The following is a 22983-nucleotide window of genomic DNA, read 5'->3' as shown; positions in this document are numbered from 1 at the left end:
TTGGAAGACTGTGTCCTGAAAAGACTAGTTAGGTAAGATCTCTAAAAGGCATGGCACACCAGCTATTGGCAAGTGCCTAAAGACTAGAGAACATCACAGGACACTTTGGTCAGTTTAATCAAACTTGGCAGCTCTACAGTCAGGTTAGACACAGGGTTGTAATGAATACAAAGAACAGCAGGAGAGTCGGTGTCTCTCCCTCTCCTGGGCTACTCCAACACGCTATGATTAGTTCTCCGTTACAACTCTTCCAACCATTTCCAGTGGTTACCAGATTCACAAACTTCTGTTCCCTGAAATATCCTTGAAATATCTGCCTGAAAGTAGACTGATTCCTTTGAGATGTAAGGCATCACCTTGGCCAACTTGATTGTACTTTGTATCAGTCTGTTCTCTAAGTAGACTCAGGATCAGAGGGAAGTTCTAGAACTACCTGTACTTGCTGTTGCACAATAAGTTTGCCAAAAGCCCCTATCTGAAATGGGTCTGTAATATGCGTGCAGTGAACAGACAGTGTGAACAGACAGTGTGAGCAGAGGTACAAAACCCCAGGTGTGCTCTACAGAATGGAAAAGATATTTGCTTGGCCTTCACAGATGTCCTACAAGTATCTCTGTGCATGTTTGTGTAGTCATCCGGTCCCAGCATCCCAGCCTGAGAGGGATGTCTCCCACGAATGGCTTTTGCTTGAATGTGATCTATTTGGTCACCTTGCCAGGTTCATATCAGATCCTGCCTTGGAAGTGGACTCCCCTGGAATGGTGAAAACTATTAAGACTGCAGCAGCAACTTAGGTCGATAGTTTGATGATGGCAACATGGAAAACCCTCTTAGGAGGGTGAAAACAGGTAGTTGTAATCTACTTGAACAACTCTACAAATATTTTTCCTGGGAATACACAACTGGTTGACATTCAAACGGTACGAAGCACCATTTTGAAACTGCTCCCTTGTGTTTTGGTTGCACACACTGTGACTTGCAGTAGCCCAGGCTACCATATTTTTGCAAAGTGTAAGAGTTGACAATTTGTTGCTATGACTAGTCTGCTCATGAGCAAAATTATTAAAAAGATAATTTACTTTGGAACCTAAAATTGAAGAATTTATTTAGTGAACTGTAATTATAAACTATTTTCCCACTTTGCATTTTATTCTCATGCATACTGTGATATGAAATCAACTGACAGCCAAACCATTGAGTAAGCATGACTAGCCTTCCAATAAATAAATAAATAGTCTCTTGAGAAAAAAAAAAACCTAACTTCAGAACATCCTGTTAATAAGTATCTTTTATTTGTCAACTTGGTTTTCAGAAGTTCAATACATCCCAGATAACCATGGTAGTAATACATTCAAATAAGCATTCATTGGACTGTATTTAGAAAATACATTTCTTTCATCTTTCTTAACATGTTCACTACTTTGCCCAGATCATTCTCGCCCATCACATCTCACACTTATGGAAAAATAAAGAAATATTTCCAGGTAATGCAGAAACCAGATACTATCTCCAATGTTTCTTTTACAGGATACTAAAATTCCTGCCTTTAAGTCTTTCACAAAACCTCTCTTAAAGCACATAGCACAGATGGAGCTGTGGTGGTTTGTAGAAGCAAGGAATCCACATTCTCTGACTCCTTCAATCTGAATGCCCCCAAAATCACACCTTGTGAAAAACAGTAATTCTCATTCGAATGACGAGTTTTCTAATATGTTTATTAATATAATTAGCCTGTTTCAGTTATGGCTTCATTTTTTGATTCCTGAGACAATGAAAATGCTCATGTAGCACACAAAGACACAAAACAGAGCACAAATAAAAATGTTAATACAGGGTTGTAACTCTTATCCCAGATCAGATAAGACTTCTGGTCCTTTAGCTTTCTTAAATTCTAGGCATTTATCCTTTTCACTAATGTACATATGACTGCTCAGAAGTACATTCTTTGGGTAGCTGAACACCAAAAACTTTTTGTTTAGAGAAAATGACTGAAGAGATTAACATTCAAAACTAAATTTTATTCCCTCTACTGCAGGAAGTATCACCAGATGTGTCTTAGTCCTTTGTTACAGTTGAATTTTAACCTGAAAATAGAAGGCTTATGAGGAGAAATTATCAATGCAACTACTATGCAAAATTAATTATTCATCTACAAATTATTTTTTTCTGTACTATCTTCAAGTAAGACTTTTCTGCAGCTTATATATCACAAGATGTAACAAAATAGAATTACAATATAAAAAAGTATATTTTTAATTTTACAGTGCTATAAGGAAGCTGTTGAATATTGACTTTAGAGTCCTCCAAAGCTAATGTGGTAGCAAGTGTTTTTTCAATATGTCAGTTGAAACCTCGGTCTCAGTATAAGTTGTGACTACAACTAAGTGAAGGTTTCAACACTCGGTAGATTAAAAAAAGAAGAAACATCTGTATCTGACAAAAGGAACCACTCTCTTCCCAAACTTTCTATTTCTGTGAGATGCATGGTACCTGCTTATTGGCATGAAAAATAAAAGAATTAAAGCCACAGCTTAGGATGTAGGATCTTAAGGTAATAAAAACTACTTATTTATGCCATAAGACAAAGACTACACAAACTTGGTCAGTGTTACCAACTACAAACCTAACACACAGAAGATGAGATACTACAGCAGTAAGCCAGTGCTTTAGTATAATAAGCCATCATAAGAATCAAAAGCTGGACCCCAGAAGAAAAACAGGGAAGCCAAGCACAATACAGCACTGCCAGCAGAAAAATAGCTGTACAGTAGAGGGACAAAACTTCTGGAAAGAGGTTTTAGCACCGATATAAAACAGAGTATACGTTTTGGTAGGATTTCACCTGCATGGAGCTGCAAGAGATAAAACAAACCTCAGCAAATTCACGCAGCTTAGGTAAATCGAACAGCATGACAGAGAGTAGTGCAATAAAAAAGGAAGGTAACATTATTTAAATATTCAGGGAAAAGAAACATTTCTAAAAAGGAAAGAAGTTAACTCCCACATAAGAAGAACACAGCACCTGACAGAGTCCAACATAGAAAAGCCATGCTCTTTTGACACAATACTGCACTGTGACTTCAGAAGGAATGAAAATCCCACAAGAACCAAACACCTGTCATGTTTATAAAATACGAACATTAGATGTGTACAAATCTTCATTAATTAAGACAGTTAAAGAGAGAGGTAGCAGGAATGCTGATGATCCTTTCCAAAGGCATTGGACCACCTCAAAGTCAGGGTTGCTAATATATTTATTTGGGAACAGCTATTAAGTGAAGTGGAAGGACAATTCATACAGAATCACTTCAGCACCAGCAAGCGACTCCAGGATATTCTCCAACAGACTTGACAGTTTTGATATTTACAATAAAGACAGATTTGTACCTGCTGGTTCAAATTGCAACTGCAAATAACAGAAATTTGGCAGGCTGCTGATATACACATTTGATGGCAAATAATATATCGCAGCACATATCTGGGAGCAGTTGCTCTGAAGTCTCTGTTGACTCACAGAACAGCATCAGAATTAATGAAGTTTTGGGCTGCCCAAAGATACTTACAAACCTCCTAACTATATTTAATTGCATTAGATGAAAGCGTTGTGTGTCACTAAAGATCAAAACCTAGAATTTAAGATCTTCAAACAAACAGGCTGGTGGGGTGTTTTAATCAGACACTGAAGAATGTAATAAACCATTTCATAAAAGTACATCAAAGATATTGGATCAGTTGTTACCATACTATTTTGGGAACTGACTATTGATGATAGCCAATCAAGAACACAACCATCATAAAGTGATTGCTCAACTGTGTAGATTTTCCAGAATTTAATTTAAGAGCCAAAAAAGGATGCAATGTATTTTTGTGTTAATGAGACACTTCTGGGTAAGACTCTCTGTTAAAAAGGACTGCAATTTTGAAACAAACAAACAAATCCCAAACAAACATCTTATAAAACCAGGTCAGAGAATAAGTGGATAAATTGTTAAGACAGGGAATAACAAAAACATTGTAAAGCCAACAAAAAAAGCAGAGAGTAACAATAAAATACCAGGAAGAGTTACCTATTTTTTTTTAAATATGTCTATATGAACATAACTGTGTTTCATCTTTTTTCTGTGTCGTAGTGAGGTGTTTGTGAGGTTGGGCACCTGCCTTGACCACACCAAAAAAATAAACGTGGTAAGTCCCAAAGACAGCATCTTGCGAGTAAACAGTTTTCTCTAGTGTCTCTTACTCAGAATAATGTGGATTACCTTGGGGAGCTGCCACATTCCACTGGATGATGAACTGCATCCCTCAGCTTTGTAGGGAAGAAGTGGGAGGTGGTCATATATACATCACTGAAGATCGCAGACATATAGCTAAGTGAGAAAATCAGTCATCTCACGAAGGTCTAGAAGGTGCATCGTCTTTGCAAAATAAGTGGTTATATCTCCTGTAGGTACACGTTAGCCACAGAGTAGCTGTCTGTCTGTCAGATGGATCATGTAAAGCTTATGGTCTATTGATAAGAGAGCAATTCCAAGGTAGAATGTGGCTGAATATGATGAAAAATGTTAATAATCTGCAGAGATGGCAATTCAACTTACACCTTTCCTTTTTGCAGTGGTTATCCCACTGGGAATTCAAATTCACAATATTCAAATTTAAAATTATTCTTTAAGCATGACAAGGATGACTTTCCCACTGAATTCATCTACTAGCTAAGTTGGTAATGGCAGAAGCTTTTACAAAAACATTGAGAAAATCCACAGAATGGGTAAAAGCTTAATGGGCATCTTTTCCATCTTTGAAGGAAGTATATAACATGCAGTTAGAAAGTGGCAGGCTTGCAGACTCTGGATCTAAAATGGAAAGACTTGACAACATTGGGGCATCAAATTGCGATCAAGTAGCCTGATATAGTAGAAGAGCTGGTGAACTCCTTGTCTTTCCTTCAGAGAGGCAAGTTGGCACTATTAGTCAGTAAAAAAATGTCAGCAAAGAAATAAGTTACAACAACTTACAGAGTCTCCAAAACCATCTTTAAGCCATCTGTTTACAATAATTTCCAAATTTTTCCATTAATCTCTGCAACAAAGTATTTCACATACAGTATAAAACCAAATCAACCCCTTATCAGGCATGCAGCTCTGTCATTTCGATTTTATATTTCAGTGGCTGAAGACTCTGTACCTCTAAGCCACATTTAGGACATGTAAAATATGCATCAGATAAATAGTTACTTTTAATACAGTAGTAACAAAAAACATGTGAACAGCCTATGGTATGAGGCATGGTAGGCCATTCTCCACATAGTGAACATTCCTTGCAGTGAGCTGCTAATGAGTTTTCACTACTGGAAATACCTTCAATAGGCAAACACCAAGAAGAAATTTTAAGTTTTAGTTTCTGTACGTTAATAAGTGGTAGCAGATAGATCAGAAATTCAGCAAAGCCATGCCATAAGAGCTCCCTGTTCATGTACTCAAATCCTACCTGACGAACACTTTGTGGTTTGCAAAAAACAGACCTAATTCCTAGAATGCGTTCTGTTAGTGTTGCAAATGTTCCTTTCTGAAGAAAAATCAGAAAATTTAGAAGTCCACACAGTCTGAGAAGTCCAGATCCAAAGCTAATACAGGTCTTAATTTTGCAGAAAGACTGCAGTTGACGATTGCTAAATAAATCATAACATCTTTCTTCCAACCATCTTCCACCAACAGTGACAATAAGATACCATAACTTCTGGTGTTTGCTCAGAGGTTGGTATTTCTCTGTCTGAGATAAGTTATTCTTGTATTGAATATTCAGAATAGCCTGTCCCACAGTTGCATTCTTGGAATAGATAGTGAATCTCCATAAAATAAGCCATAAAAATGCTTTTACTTCTGGTTCGATATGAGCCAACACCCCTGGTTTAAATCCATGAAAACAGCTGGTAAACTGGGACCACACTAGTTGTTCCAGTGCTTTGTTTAGTTCAAGAGCATCAAGTTGACTTATTCTGAGCACAGGATTCACACTCTTTTCATTTCCAGTGCTGGTGGCCATTTCTTCACAAAAAAACTTTCTAGGAATAAACATAAATAGATTTTAGTATAGTGGAGTATTTAACATTATTCTTCTTATTAAAGATAACAAAGTTATAATATACCAGCAGTAAACAAGAAATAACAAAAAAATTTTCAGAATGCTATATTAATATGCTATTAACGTGTTGTAAGTCCTTTCAGGAAGTTTTACATTAACATTCTAAAATTTCACCTCAAAAGAAGTTACATTGCACTAGATTTCACAAACAGTAATATTTGTATTTGATTACAGAGAAGCGTTTAGCATTTTCCAGATATTTAGAAAACTCCAGATATTTAATATTTCACTATATAAATTAAAAAAAATGCTGGGCATAATTGCAATATCCAGTTGGACCTTAAAACAGAAGATCAGAAACAAGAACTGTAAAACTCCATGGTGTTTCATGGAAAAAGGAGGAAAATGAATATAGTAACTAAAATCTAGAACATAACAGTGGGGTGGATAAAAAAATTTGCCATATGAATACTTCAGTAGCTGCAGGTCAAAGTTAAATCTTAGAAATGCTAACAAATTTAAAGATTGCATACAGAAAGATATGGATTAAAATTAGGGCGGAAATGATCAAATTTGCTAAATAAAGGTAGTGATCTGTTTAGTTTAGAGAAGAATCATTATATGAGATTAAAGGAATACTTAGCATTCAAACAAATTATCATACAGTACATCACTGAAGTCTGCATGTATTTTCTAGAGCATTTTGACAGATGCGGGATTGTGCTACTTGTTGTATAACAAATTTCCTGGCAAGATGATTAATGTATACTAGCAACTTCAACAAATGTATACTCTTTTTGTTCAAGCATTAAAGAGAAAAATAAAAGCTTTTTTTTTCAATTACTTGGTTTAAATGTTATTGTATCTGGAATTCCGTGACTAAAAAAATAAATGCAGTAAATTGTAGAAGCAAAATATGGATAATGGCCCAGTAATGCAAAATTGTGGGGTAACTGACTTTTGGTTCCTTTTGTCCACATAAAAAAGCCAAAGTGATGCAGGAGAAGTGGTATATTTCACATATTTCACTTGTTAAACCAGATTCTTTGCATAACAGACAAGTAAGGGTCAACAGCTTTCTGGACAAAGTACAGAATAGGGTACTTCAAATCCTTATTTATAAGAGGAAAACCTGCTATAACACATGACTGCTTTGAATAAAAGATGCCGTGTAGGATCCTGTATACGAATGGTTGCTCATGATGCCAAGAATACTAAAAAACAGTCCTCCAAACAAATAACTGTTCACTGAAACGGAGTGCACCGAAAGTTTTAAAACCCAATATAAAACACTATTTGTAGCATTCCTACTATAGTTGGTCACATCTGTAAGGAAAGTATCATTCAAAGCTGACAACAAATATGATTTTTTCCCTAATGTATGCTGTACAACAGTAGTTTTCAATTAACTAAGACTGGCTATGTGGGTAGGGCATACAACAGCTCCACTTAGTTGCTTTAAATTCCTCCTTCCTCATTAGCAAGCAAAATATGGCGGAGGGTGGCATAAGGCCACCTCCTCTGGGCAGAGAGCTATGGGGTTCATTGCTTCAACCTGCACTGGCCTACCAGGCCAGTATACAAGGGTATAGAAAGGCAGCATCCCCAAGCCTGTCTCACTCATTTCTGTCTTCTCTGTAGGAAGCACCAAAGCATGGGAAGTGTTGTTGGGAAGAGTTACTCAGCATCCCGCCAGTCACTTACCTACTCCACATCACGATCAAAGGGTCAATCCAATCCCTCTTGGACCTTGCCGTATCACTTCAAAAAGTGCAGTTTCAATGACTGTCCACCCTCCTACCCTTCATCTTCTCATCCCGCTGCCATTTTAGGAACCACAGCCTCCGATAACCATCTGCTCTGGAATCTGTCACTCTGGTTTAGTACTATACACTCATATTCCCTAAAAGCCTAGTGTTTCACTTCTGGTAACACCTAAGTCACTTCTACTCATTTCACTCTGTTCTACTCATTTCAGTTACCCTCCTATTAGTATTCTATACAATTACCAATACATAAAATCCCTTTTCAAAGCCCTAAAGCCATTGAAAGAGACATTTTGTCAAACAGTTTCCTTGATCCATCTACTATTATCCAACCCAAGTTCAACCATCTTTTCCAGCTGTCTCCCATTATCTCAGGTGCTATGAGAAACTGCTGTTGTAGATTTCTAAAATATAAGATAGCAAAATCTGTGCAGATTTTTTTTTCCCCCAGTATAGCTAGATTGTCTAAAGAAACCTCAGCAAGTGAGGAACAAGTCATCAGGAACCTTTCAAAGTTCAAGGAAAACATGTCAAATATACAGGATTATGATGGGTCATGAAATATGAAAGAAAGCCCATGGATCACTATAGGCTGGGAGCTGACTGACTGTAAAGATACTTTGCATAAGAGGACTTGGGAATTCTGGTAGGCAGCAAGCACATAGCCAGCAGACTGAAGGGTGTGCTTATTCCTCTCTATTTGGCACTGGTGAGTCTACAGTTGCGATACTACGTCCAGTTTTGCCTCTCTTCTATCAATAGTACAAAAGAAAAGTCAAACAAACTGAGAAGAGTCCAGCCACTAATAACATCAAGGAGTCACAACATCTGAAATATAAGAACTTGAAGGAACTCAGACTGTTCAACTTGAAGATAGGGCAGCTACCTAAAGGTTACAGAAAAGATTAAGTCAAACCCTTCTGTGAGATGCAGTGAAAAAAAAGAGTCAACTGGTTAAGTTGCTACGCGAGAAATTCCAACTGCACATAAGGAAATCGGAACAGTTTGTGCAAAGGGACTGTGAAATCTCCATCCCTGGAGGTTCTTAAAACTTGATCAAATGATGCTCTAAGCTACCTGTTCTAGCACTGAATTTATCCCCAATTTGCATGGGAGGATGGGACCAGATTTCATAATGATCTTTCCCAGACCTTCCCAAAAATCTGTGCATGCCTGAGTGTAGTATCTGATTTGTGACAATACATTTTTTTTCCCAAGCCTGTGATCCTTTATGTAACTTTATTTGAAGGAAATTACTTCAGTGAACCTATCATTGTGGACTGGAATATTGTATACAGAAAAAGGGAACCACTTGTGAACAAACAAGTCCAACAACTGTTAACCTTTAAAATTTTGCAGATTCCAATGAGTCTCCTTTTTAAAACAAAAGGAGAATCAGCACCACATATACTGTTTAACTATAACATATTTAATTTGTCTTCCTGAATTACCAACCAGAAGTTTGATTGAACTTCGAAGTAACTTTTATACAAACTGTATGGAAAAGGAAGAGTATCAGACAAAAACATAAGCAACTAATAATAAAGATGTACTTTAAAATACTTAAAATAATTTAAAGTATGCTTATAATATTCCTGTGTAAGAAAAGCTTTCTTTTTAATGAACCATTAGGTAAGCATTCTCAATTTAAGCAATAAAACTGAGCATTGTTTTGAAGTTCTTTGTTGCTAAGAACGACAGTTTGCCGTAGGCCATGGCTGTTAACTGGATCCTGCAAGTTACTTAAAGATTATATCCATATAGTTTTGATTTTAATGTGTAAGCACATTTCAGTGTGCCTACTGTTACACACAGGTTGAAGTGTTCTGCTATATGCTATGCTTACATGTTAACTTATTTAAGGTTTTATTGCATGTATAAGGTAGGTTCTTCCATACACAAATATTAAAAGGGAAATCTGTATTCTCCTATGCAAAATATCTGCAAATCTCCTAATGATCTGGATAACAGCAACTGTTTCTTTGAGAGAAGAAGCCTAAATTCTCATCTCTCTGTTTTGCTATAGCAGGGAATTTTCATTATATTATTTATCTATGGTGTCCATTTTTTTCAAGTTATAATGATAAAGAACAAATAAATGATAATAAAGTTTTCCCTTTCCAAATCACTTCCCCTATACAAAATCCTTTCAGAAATGTGTTTTTTCTGTTTGTACCATTTTCACAAATAGTGGTAAAAGATACATTATAAGCTCTGCGTGATTAACTTTTACGTAAATACACTTGAAGATGAAACACTGAAGACTACTATTTGAAAAGTTTTTCCGTGACTTTACACCATCATAAATGCTGCAAAGAAAACAATAAAAAATTGCCTCCCAGAAAAAACAAAACCACAGAACAATTCTTTCTTAAATAATCTATAGTTTGTCTGTTTGTTTTTTTTTTTTTTTTTTTTACTAGAAAGATGAACAATCCTACTTGTACAGTACGCTGTGCAACAAAATAAAATATAATTATTGTATATCACCAGGGAAAGAGGAATTTCTGCTGGTATATCTTAGTGCTGTTATTGAGCATTGTACAAATTATGAATGAACATATTTTATTTGGAAACATGTTATTGACAGAAATCTATCAATAGTAATGTGAGTATTGTCAACAGTCTGTCAATATTAATGTAATTATGATTAACGGGATAACATGGATTTTAGCTGTAATACCAAGTAACATTTCCTGCATTGCTGCTATCAATATAAGCATTATTATTGACCTGTTATGGGACTATCAGTATGAGATGTATTACCATCAGGCATATTTGTCAATGCATTCTGCCCACAAAAATTCTACATTTAAATTTACAGGTCTGTAAACTTTGCCTGCAGAAATATACAAATCCAAGTAATCTCTAAGGTGCCATTTTTTCCACAGGGCTATTCCATCGTGGATGAGTAATCAAGGCTGGTTCCTACTGGTTCAGTGCTACTGCGAACACATTCCCTGCTTTTCTAGCATAATGACTAGAAGACAGACAGACATACATGTAGAAGCCTCAAGGTATTTTGAAGCATGACTTGTCAAAATACTTCCTGGGAAGCCAAATGAAAATGTATTTTATTAAGTCAAAAATGAATTTTATTCCTTACTGCTCTAACTTAAAACTGCATTGAGGATGCAAGAAGTAGCACACTCCTTCACTTCAATGAGTTAACGATTTAACTATTTTAGATTATCTCTTCCATGCAGCCAAAACATGCAGTCTAAGCACTGTACAGAGATGGAATGGACCACAAGAGACTACCTAATCCTGACTCAGCATGAACATAAGCTCAAGAATATCTTCCCAGATGTTTAACTACCAAGAAAGCTGATTCCACACTTTCTCTACGTAGTCTGTTCCAGTGTTTTATCACCCTAAAAAGTCTTTCATTCAATCTACAAGATTTTTATTATGAATAAAGATGGTTTTCATTCCACGAGAGAAAACAATAACAACAGAGAAGAATTTCCAGTCTACATCTTCTCAAGGGGAAAAATGGTGACTTATGTGAGGGGACCAGCTATGTATAGAAGATCTGCAAACTAGACAATATCCTCTTTCCTACAACATGCCTAGTATGATCCTCAAGGGAAAAAAAAAAAACCAACAACCACACTTCACTTTTTTTCAGTGGCATAGTTAGTATTTACCTTGAGGTCTACTATATATAACACAACACACAACTTTCAATCCCTCTTCAGCTTAGTATCATCAGTAACTTTTGTAAGTGCATGTTCTCTTCGATCATCCAACTCATTAATGCCTTTTCATCTTGACAGGGTACTATAGATAATTACTCTGTAAAGGCAATTTTTCAACTTGATGCTGATAGTATCAGCATCTAATGGAGATAGTATCGATATTATGTTTCCCTAGCTTGCTTATGAAGAAAAAGACTCTATTAAAATCAAGTTACATTGTACCTAAAGTTCTCCTCTTACTTACCTTGCTTTTCATCCTTTCTATGGGGAGAAACAGACAAGGTTTCTTACTAATAGTTCATGTTAAACCATACTGGCTATTTTATAACCTCTCTTCTGCATATTTTTGGATACAAATTCATTGCAAACTACTTAGTCCTGAATCTTTATTTGGAAACAAAACTGAGAGCTTCAATAATTCTCTTAGCAAAAGAATAAAGAGACACAAAACCACACATACACAAACTAATCTCACTGGCTATTTTTACCCCCCAAGACATTAAATAAATAAATTAAATAAATAAATAAAATCAGTGGTGCCTAATTCCTCAATCATTCTGGGATGAATTTTATGAGGATTTGCCACTTGAGCACATCTATATTAAGATTCCTTAAGGCTATTCTTTCTGTGCTTTGGTTCCCCTCTTATTTTCTGTCTAAGATAATTTTATGAAGTAGCAGGTCACAATATATCTTTCTTATAAAGTATGAAGTAGAGAAACAGTCTTTGAAAACCTGCTACTTGTTCTCCTTTCTTATTTAATAACAGATCTAGGTAATGGTTCTATCCCTTTGTGCCTTCTCTTACTTACATTTTCGGGCCCTGCATTGATTCTTTTCTTGTGCTTTGCAAATTGAAAGTTACTTTATTCTTTAAAGTCATTGATTTTATTCTTACATTCATATGCTTTTCCTTTACATTCATCCCTAATCATGTTGCATTATTTCTGCCTGGACAACTCTTTTAATTTCCAGGCCACTTAAGAATTCCCCATATATAAAGTCGCTTTAACGTTCATTATTATTATAAACTATCTCAATACAAAGAAACAACAGGACATACATTAGAGTTAACAGATTTTTTTAGTCTTTTCAACAGACTAGATTCTGCCAAGTCCCAGTATTCAGATCTATGGCCGAGGTACCACGGAAAGAGCTTCTGGTAAGCACGCTAGGAATCATACCCTCTTTGGAGAATCCAGCACTAACACACAGATCCTCTTCTCTTTATTAATTATAGAATAATTCTGTCTGGAGAAGACTTTTAAGGTCATTGACTCCAACCTTTAACCTAACACTGCTAAGTTTACCACTAAACCATGTCCCTAAGCACCACATCTTTTAAACACCTCCAGGGATGGTGACTCAACCACTTCCCTGGGCACCCTCTTCCAATGCCTGAAAATCTTTCCAGTAAAGAAATTTTTCCTAATATCCAATCTAAACCTCCCCTGGCACAACTTGAGGCTACTTCCCCTCATCCTATTGCTTGTTACTTGCAAGAAGAGACCAACACCCTCCATGCTACAACCTCCTTTCAGGCAGCTGCAGACAGCGATAAGGTTCTCCACTCAGCCTCCTTTTCTCCAGGCTGAACAGCCCCAGTTCCCTTAGCCGCTCCTCATAAGACCTGTGCTCTAGACCCTCCATCAACTTAATTTCCCTTTCTTTGGACACACTCTAGCACCTCAATGTCTTTCTTGTAGCAAGGGGCCCAAAACTGAACACAGTATTTGAAGTGGGACCTCACCAGTGCCAAGTACAGAGATATGATCCCTTCCCTAGTCCTGCTGACCACACCAGTGCTGGTACAATGCATTCAGAATTGTGCCTTCAGTGCTGCCATACTGAGTGTGTGAGAGAGAACAAGCCATACCCTTGGTCTACTGTCCTTCCTTATGTTCACAAAGTTAGGCTATCAACAGATAGCAATGAAAACTATCTTTCCACCCACTACGAGAATGCTGAGATTTTTTTTGTTAATGTAAGGTGGTTTCTTCTTTCCCGCCCCCCCCTTTTTTTTTTTTGGTGAAAATGTATTCCATTTAACTGTTCTTTTCAGTTATTCTCAATAGCAAAGAATATTTTAGATGTCAATTTGAAATCAATAAATTTTAAAAATTAAAAATCAAATTATATGTATCCAGTTAATTTTACAATCTTCCTTTACATCAAGCCTCATAATAAAACACAGAACCTGGACCCCAGCTGCTGAAAATCTCATGTTTTACCATTAATTTTCATCTCTTTCTTGCTCATCAAGTGTAGAGAGAAATATCCTCAGATCAAAGTCTAATTGGGAGCCCCAACTGAGCTGTCTCTTAATCACTGAAAAATTAACTTATCACTATATCATTACCTCAAATAACCTTACGAAAGATTGATTTCGTATCACTGTCTGGATTTCCATATACTTCAGCCAAATACCTATCATTTCGTAAAGAACATAAACTGAGTATTTAACCATTTGGAATAACTACTAATACTAATTGAAAAACCAGTAACACTGCAATCACAGCAAATCTTATTTTTTATAATCCTGGGAGGCAGATTATTTTTCAAGATGGAGAAAGTAAAAGAAAACATTCAATGACTGTAAGAAGTCAATTCCATAGATGAAATTCAGATTTTTCACTAATGAGGCTGAGTGAGCAACTAGGAACATACCTCAGAATCCTGAATGCTACACTTATATTTAGTGTCAGAAGACAAAGTACAGGACAAAGATACATTCAAATTACAGGTTACTTTTCCAACTTTAACCCAGTAAACTTAGATTTCATAAAATGGGATACAGGAGATTAACCACTGCTGAATGCCTTAAGACAGCAAGAAAACATAACGATAGCTCATTGATTTATCTTCCACACACTACCTGCCAGAGTCAAAATATTAGGGCTTCAAGTTACAAAATCAAAACCAGCTCAGAAGAGCCAGAACTGATACAACAGTAATGAAGAGCAGTAGGTAAGTGCTGCACTGTTAGAAGCCGTACATCAGTCATTTCTGTCAGCATTTGATGAAAACTGAAAATCCCATGTCAAAGTAATACACTTTCTCGATGAATGCTAGCAACCAAGACTATTATTGGCCAACATTAAAGATATGCTGAATACTAGGAGCTCTCACTGACTTGAGAAAAAATTGTGATCAGTCAGTACTCTTAACAGACAGATGAATAGATGCAAACAACTAGATCTGATAAACTAATTACTGCATAACTAATATTTCAGATAATACCTTCTAAAATTTGTGATGTTAAATTTAAGGCTACAAGAGCTCAAATACATTTGTACTCCCTGTAGCATAATGGCCATGGAAAGAACCATCCTACCGACTTCCCAGATATGGCCCTAATTTTCATTTATTAGAATAAATAGGAAGATAAGTGCGTAACAAGTCATATGTTAAATCACTATTCTTCTTTATCCCATATGCCATTCCTCTTCTTCCCCCACCTTATTTCCTCTTTTTTGTCATCCCTCTCCTTAGTATATCAGATTGCAAACTCATCTCTAAAAAGACTTGTTAATTGCGCTAGTAAATTCCCACTCTCTGCTGTACTAAACTGTTCTGGTTTTGTTAAAAACAAGACCAGCTCTCTCTTAGTAAGTTTACCTTTCAGTTAAATTCTTCTAAGTAACTGCACTTTTCTGAATTTAGCTGCAAGTTTTTTGAGACACTGTGCTCTGGAACTGATAAGACAACCAATAGAACGCAAAAGAAGCCCACGTTTAGATTTACTGCTACAGCAACAAAGGCTTCTGATAAAATTTCGCCAGCTCCACCATGAGAGGGGTGTATTTGCAAGGAGGGGCAGACAGAGCAGGTGACTAAAACTGAACAACTGAATATTCCAACCCATACATGTCCTACACCCTACAAAAGTGGGAGATCTCGAGCGTCTTGCTCTCCTCGACCATGGCCGGCATCTGAAGAGGACCCTGCCCGTCATGCTTGCGATCCAAGGCCTGGTTCCAGACCCTGCATCCCAGAATCCAGATACGGTTTACTGTGAAGTCCAGCACAGGACTTCTGGGTGCCTGCCCTGCAGCTGCTGGAGTGAAACCAACTCTACCGAGTTGGTGGGAACACTGCGCTACCCCGCGATATTCCAGATTGATTTTGTATATTTTTATTATCTTCTCTACTTATTACTAGAATTAATAAAGCATTTAAAAACTTTTTTCCAACTTGCAAGTCTCTCTTCCTTTTCATCCTTATCACCTTTCCTTTGTGGGGAGGGTGGGGTTTAACAGAGAGCATCTGCCACGGTTTAGTGTCGCCTTGCAGTAAACAGTGACAAACCTAGCTGTTGTTCCTTCAAATTATATCACTGATAAAAACTGAAAAGCTCAACAAAACAAAGCTGCATAGTAACTTGAGGCTTTCAAAAAAACATGATTTAAAGAAAAAAAAAACAAAACACTTGAACACCAAGATGAAGAGGCAAAATAAATGCCCAATATGCAATATTGACCCTCTTTCTTTGGACCTACGTAATGGGAATTATCACAGAATGGTTGGGGTTGGAAGGGACCTCTAGAGATCATCTAGCCCAGCCCCAGGGCCACCTGGAGCATGTGGAATGTGTCCAGGAAGGTTTTGAATGTCTCCAGAGAAGGAGACTCCACAAACTCCCTGAGAAGCCTGTTCCAGGGCTCTGGCACCCTCAAATTAAAGAAGTTTCTCCTCATATTCAGAGAGAAACTGAATATTATCTGGAGACATGACTTGCATTTACTGTTGCTAAACCAAAACGATGGAGGGTTTGGTTGGAGAAGTTTGACACAGCTGCAATTGTCATGTTTAACAAGGAAGGAACAGCCCTTTGCACTGAAGGTAAAAATCTCTGACTAATATATCAGGAGATATAAGTGCATGGCAAAGATAAAGATCCCTTGTACTACAAATACAGGTCTCAGCTGTTGTTGATCACATCAGCAGATGACAGGGAGACTCTTGTGTTTGAAGAGATTTTGGTTATGATGGGGATACGAGGTTCTGGTATAAGGATGGATACTTGAAAGTTATCTTACATTGCATGTGTAAAAGTTAAAAGGATATAAAGCTTTGTAGATGTACCATCCTTTGTGTTAAGCGGGTGAAACATCACACCGTGGCAGAGGTATGCAGCTCCTTTTCAGAACGGTTCAAAAACAGAACATGAATGCATGGTTGTGAGCTCACTGTGGGCAGTTACAACCACAACTGTTCATTTGCTGGTTACTATTACTTACCTGAAAAGTCGGCCTTATGCCTTGGGACATACATAGTACCTGCTTCACACTCTTGCAACGGCACTGTATCATATCATAGCTTCATTTGTGAAGCATAGCATCACTCCTAATTTTATGCATCTTTTCTATGACCCTCCTTACCTTTCTTCTCTTCCAAACTACCTACAAAAAACAGTAATCTAACTTAAATTCCCACTTGACAGCCCTGTATTTCTGTTCTGATCCATACAAAAGGATCACCAGATAAGTATGGAGATGCCAGGATGAAGACTGAGAAGATACGCAGAAAGGATTCAGAAGCAGTGTCCATTCTACATACTCAGATACAATTTACCATAGATGATAGAACCACCTCAGTCTCCTCATTTATGAAACAGTCATTTCCCAGATTTTATTCCAACTTCCTTCATTTTTACATACATATGCATATCAACTGCACCATCATGAATATTCAGCAACATGCAAGTGTAACAATGCTGATCCAAGCACTGTGCTGCAGGAATATAACATCCTTTAACCTTTTATTAGAAATACTTACTAGATGAGAAAAGTAAAAACTGTCCTAAATGCATAGCTAACTGATAATTAACCTCTGTCTACACCTGCACCAAAAGAAGGTTTGTAAGTAACAATGCCACTACAGAGTGTATATGTTTACAGCACATTAAAGCCAAGAAAGCCCTGCATCAGCAAAAAGACAAGCCTGCTCACTGTCAGTTTTAAGTTTTGGTCTTGTATTATATGGTAAAATTTATGAATAATTGCATCTAATTATAATCATGATCTCTCAACTGACGGAAGGATAAAAAACGGTAATTCACCTGATGTATAAGCCTAATTTTTTAGGTTTGTGTTCTACAGATACACAAGCTGATGTAATTTCTGACAGCTGTGCTTGCTTCCTCCCACCTTCCTTCAAGCTGTGTATTGCCACCTTTTCTTACAGACTAGTGCCAATACTCATTTGACCCTCTACTGAACTGTTCTTTTACGTTAAACTGGCAGAAACCAAACCTGTTTAAATATATTTTTCTGCAGATTCAGTACACAAACATGTCAGCACAGCATCAGGTTAAGACTCGTGCAGTACTAGTAGGAAGAGAGCCAGGACCAGGAAAAACAGGTAGTCGGGAAACTGGCTGCCTTTAAGTCTCAGCATCATACTGTTACATCTGCAAGCAGTCAGTAGCAAGACAGAAAACCAAACCTTTCATTTGTCTAGAACTGTTCCTACGGTCTTCAAACCCAACATGCTGGATGTGCAAGGATAACACCACAACACTGCAAATATGAATAATGAAACTTTTTGTTTTCTTTCAAAAATGAAAAGAAAAAAATATGATTTGTACAAGTCAGCTGCAGGACTCACACAGGCTTGCAGGTGAGAGGCTACTCTGTTTAAACAAGTAACACTATGTGATTCCTCCCTACTCTTACCTTTTTGATATGATTGTACTTTGAAATGCTTGGCATACACAGGGACCAACAGGGATGCTGGGAAAATAAGATGTGCTCAGTTTCCCTAAATCTTGACAGTTTTATTACTTGGTAATTATGGTAACTTTAAGTATATGAGGGAAGACTGATGTGCTCCTCTGCTTACAGAATTAATAATATTACTTTTGAATAGTATTGTTTTTCAAGTTTTCTTAGAATTTAAATTTGGATTATTTCCTTTCTTTTACAAGTACTACCAATATTAGCAAAAATGGAGATGGTGGAGATAACCAGTGGCAGAGAGCATTTTCAGACTGTTCCTACTGATACAAACACAAAGAATATTAGGAATGATTCCACTTAGCTGTAAAGGCACAAAACCTCCACAAGCTCCCTCTTGCAGGGAAAGCAGGAAGTGCCCAGACCCAGAGTCAACTTTGAATCAAACACTGCACCAATGCCATAATTAGTCTTTCTTCTCAGATCATGTATTTGTCCTTTTCCTTCCATCTCAAAGTTTGCTATTTCTCTCAGTTTTTACCCTCTCTTCCTCTAATAAAATCTGCATTCAGTTTCCTTTTGAAAGCAGTCTGAAACAATCTCAGACTTCCAAATTTCTTGCATTCCACCTCCAAACCAAAAAAATTCCTACCATAATCTCTGAGAGGGGCATGTTACAAAAAATCCAGCATCTTTTCTGTTCTCCTCCTGAAAATTTTTGTAAAGTTCAGATGTGAACTAATGATACCTGCAGATGTAGGCCAGATGCATGCCTAGTTCTAGGAACCATCTAGTTCATCTGAAAATCTGCAGGGCAGAGAGCCTGCTACCTTCTCTGTCCATGTACTGCACAATCTGACTCAGGAGTCTGCAACTTTTTAGCAGAACATACTTCACTCCCCTCCACGCTCCCTAAAATTTGCTGCTTTCAACCTTAGTGCTCAAAGAGCACAGAGAGTGCTGTGGAGTAGCTGGGTTTGAAAGCACACTATTTAGTTAAAAAGAGAATTATAGCATTGCACTCTTTCTCTTTCCCCTTCACTGGTCTATGTGAAAAAGTATATATTCTATTAGATCTCAAAAGCAAACAAACAAACAAATCAAACACACAAGAAAATCCCCAAACCAAACACAATCCCCCCCCCCCCCAAAAAAAAGACCAAACAAAGCCACCAAAAAAAACCCAAACCAGCCTAAGCAGCCTGCCTGAAAACACCATACTGAAGTAACCTTCTCCTGCAGTCCAAGAGGTGCAACAAGTTGTAGGGTCTGTAATCGTTAACTGCACCAGCAATACAATTAATTTGACTCTATTCCTATTTTTAGTCATATACAACTTACCACCATTTAAGCTGAACTTTTAAATTCACCCTCTAAAAGCTCTAAAAATTGTGTGAATTCAGATGTTGTTCCTGGAAAGTTAACATTCAGAAAGCAGACCCTGCTAGGGAGGAATTTACGTTAGGTTATTCTAACAAAAGATTGATTTTAATTGACAATATTACCATCTTCTAACTGCACACATTACAAAATATGAAAAGAATGTACTCGTATGTATCTTAGAAGTTGTTCAGCTTAGTACATATTAAGTAAACATATAAGGCTAATATATTTGTAGAGAGTTAAGTGTACTTATGATGTGAAAGACCAACAGACTGTTTTTTTTGCAGCCACTCTAAAGTAGGAAAGAGCAGTTTCCCTCTCTGCATTTCCTTAAGTATGTCTGTGAAAGTCCACTGGTGAGTTGCCAAATACTGCTTCTGTATTTATTGCAAGCTAAGATTAAAAAAAAAAAAAAAGTTCAGAGTTGACTGTTAGCCCCTCCCTTTTGATTTTTTATAAATGTGGTAACAGGCAAAAGTAGAAAGGGATCAGTGTGTTTCTTGTAAATTTATGAAGTCCAATCCCCACTTGCTTAAGCAGGACCATCTGGAGCCAGTTGTACAGGACCATGTCCAGATGGTTTTGGAGTATCTCCAAGAAGGGAGCATCCACAACTTCCCTGGGCAACCTGTGCCAATGTTTGGTGACCCCCACAGTAAAAAAGTGTTCCCTGATGTTCAGATGGCACGTCTTGTGTTTCAGTGGGTGCCCATTGCTTCTAGTCGTGTCACTGGGCACCACTGAAAACAGCCTGCTTCTGTTCTTCTGGTATTTATAGGCATTGATAAGACCTCTTGAGGCTTCCCCAGGCTGAACATTCCCAGCTCTCCCAGTCTGCCCTCTTAAGAGAGATAGACCAGGGCCTTAATCATCTTTGTGGCCCTTTGCCACACTCTCTCCAGTATGTTCATGTCTCCCTTGTACTGGGGAGCAGATGTGCCTTACTAGGGCTAAGGAGAGGGGAAGAATCTGCTCCTTCAACCTGCTGACAACACTCACCCTAAGGCAGCTCAGGATAAACCTAAACTGACCTCTGTGTCACCAGAGCCCCTGTCCCATTCAGCAGTGAGCCCACATTTTCCCAAGTCATCCTTCCGCTACTGACGTATTTACAGAAGAACTTTGTGCCTTTGACATACCTCGCCAGTTTCACTAAAGCTTTAATGGGAGGTGATTTTCTTCATTTGGTAAAAAGGATGTTTTCAACAAATGAAAAAACCACAAGTTTGGACCAAGGTAGGCCGAGAAGCTAAAAAGAGCTAAAAACAGAAGGAAAATTCTAAGCAGAGAGTTATTTCAGATGCCTTGTCCCCAGATAAATGCAAATTCAGTACGCTCTGTGCTCAATATACGTACTCAATTATTACTTTAAAAAACGTAAACATATACACATAAAATTGTTTTATATATACATATATATATGTATATAAATTGTTACCTATAAAAATACCAAAACAGCCTCCCTCTTTCACCTTCCCACACTACAACACAGATTGGTGGCCAAGAAAGAGAATGTAAATATAGAATCTTTGCAAAACCTTCACAGATAATAGCTTTGAATGTATTCCACTTTCCAATTCACTTGCCAAAAGGGGAAAAAAGGAGAAAAAAAAGAAAAGGAAAAAAGCCTTTTTAAAGAGTTCAGTTACACATCTTATAAGTGTGAAGTTATCTCTCTAACTCCATATCAGGTAACAGAAACGGATGCCTTCACGGAGTATTAACAAATTAAACAACATAATACAGAGATAGGAATTATTACTACCCTGAATAGTTTATTTGCTACCCTAATTCATGTCCCAGCAATTATAATTTGAGTTGTTTTCCTACTAATCTTTACATAAACTAGTGATAATGGACATCCAAGAAGTGAAAAACTGCTAATGAGTAGAAACTGAAGCACAAAGAGGAAGAAAAAATTGTAAAAGAAAGTACTGATGAAAGGGACCATAATAAAGAATAAAAATAGTAATAGCCTTGAAGTGAACACTTTAACAGCAACTGGTTGCTGAACTGCAGATTAATAATGGCTCTAAAGAAGTTAGACATGAATTCACTGACTCCCAGTAAAATTAAACAAATGGCTAAAGATTCCGGAATCAGATTTTACTACAAACTGGCCTCACATCATCTTTGACTTTGGTGAACACTTCTCTCCCACTGAGAGGTAAAAGATGATACAAGAAACATACTTATGGACTCAAAACAAATATACAGTGCTGTGGTTTTCAGTATGGGCTATATCATAAGTGGAATTCATAAAACACTGGCCATTCATAGTATATCTACATTAATTTTTTGTCAATTTTGTTACTTACACTTACAGGCTGCGCAAAACTTGGATTAACAGAAAGCAGAAAGGAGTTACTGTCACCTTTAGCAGGCAGCACCTATAGGAAATCTTGTCACCTTTAGCAGGCAGTCACAGGAAAGACTTTTATAGGTCTTAAAGGTTCACTCTCTAAACTGACATTAGAATAACAATTTAGATAAAAGTTTCCCTCTGCCAGAACATTATGCCCTTTCCTCTCTACAGAGCACGTTGCAGGCTCTGTCCTTCCTTACCTTACACCCTGGGCCTAGCGGGATACCGTACAGTTTATTTGCATGCTGAGACACGCACCAGGAGACAGAACGTCAGCAGGACTTACGGAACTGAGGCGAAACGCAAGTTTATATAGAGGGCCAGGAGGAGCGCCCGGGGAGCCTGCCCCGGGGAGCCACCCCGAGCAGCGCCGCCCGCCGCGGCCCCGCTCGCCAGCAAGGCCGACGGCGCCCCCACCTCGACCCGACCCGCGCCTCGACTGACCTGTGCCGCCGCCCGGACTCTGCAGGGGCACGGGAGCGACAGGACCTACCTCGAGCTTCCTAGTGAAGGCCTACGGGGTTGGAGCCTTCGCGGGCCGCCCCGGGGACTCTGCTCTCCGCCACCCGACTGCGGCCCCGGCCCACGGGCGCCGTCCCACTAGCAGGCCCCGCCAGGTCATAGAGCCAGCTCCCGCTGCGTAGAGCGGCTACGGCAGAAACAACAGACAGCACAGATAGCGGCCTAGAGTGGGTTTACCGGAAGTACTCTGGGAGGTCGAGACGACGCGCTAGAAGGGCTCCCGGGATGATATCCGTGCCAGGGTGAACGGCTGGGCGGTTTGACCGACAGGCCGAAAAGCAAATCAGTGGCTCGAGTTTAGCATGACGAGCCAATGGGAGAAGCAGGAGGCGGGGCGGTTGCGGGATCGAGCGGGTCGGAGCGGGTCGGGTGGTGGGTAACGTGCTTTTCTCGGTCTCCGTAAGCGTCAGGCGTCCCAGTGGAACTGGAGCTGCGGTTTCGCCATCTTCGGCTGGGCAGGCGCCAGCAGCGGCTTCTGTTTGCCCTGACCG

General features: G+C 38.2%; 1 protein-coding gene across 4 annotated transcripts; it reads right to left on the bottom strand.

The window, feature by feature from the left end:
• Nucleotides 1–1270: 1270 nt before the first annotated feature.
• PEX2 (peroxisomal biogenesis factor 2) lies at nt 1271–22801 on the bottom strand. Of its 4 annotated transcripts, none has more exons than XM_065831200.2 (2): nt 22670–22801; nt 1271–6058 (listed from the first exon to the last, which is right to left on the bottom strand). In XM_065831200.2, the coding sequence occupies exon 2, from the start codon at nt 6037–6039 to the stop codon at nt 5125–5127; it is 915 nt and encodes a 304-aa protein (XP_065687272.1). In that variant the 5' UTR covers nt 6040–6058; nt 22670–22801; the 3' UTR covers nt 1271–5124. The 4 variants fall into 4 exon arrangements, with proteins under 4 accessions (XP_065687272.1, XP_071660092.1, XP_065687271.1 ...); XM_071803991.1 differs by having other exon boundaries at nt 22415–22679; XM_065831199.2 differs by having other exon boundaries at nt 22464–22677.
• Nucleotides 22802–22983: the final 182 nt, after the last annotated feature.

The sequence above is a fragment of the Patagioenas fasciata genome, chromosome 2, assembly GCF_037038585.1.
Source record: "Patagioenas fasciata isolate bPatFas1 chromosome 2, bPatFas1.hap1, whole genome shotgun sequence".
In the NCBI taxonomy this organism is placed as follows: Eukaryota; Metazoa; Chordata; class Aves; order Columbiformes; family Columbidae; genus Patagioenas; species Patagioenas fasciata.
The sequence above is the reverse complement of the archived record's forward strand: the minus strand, read 5'-3'. Positions and strand labels throughout refer to the sequence as shown.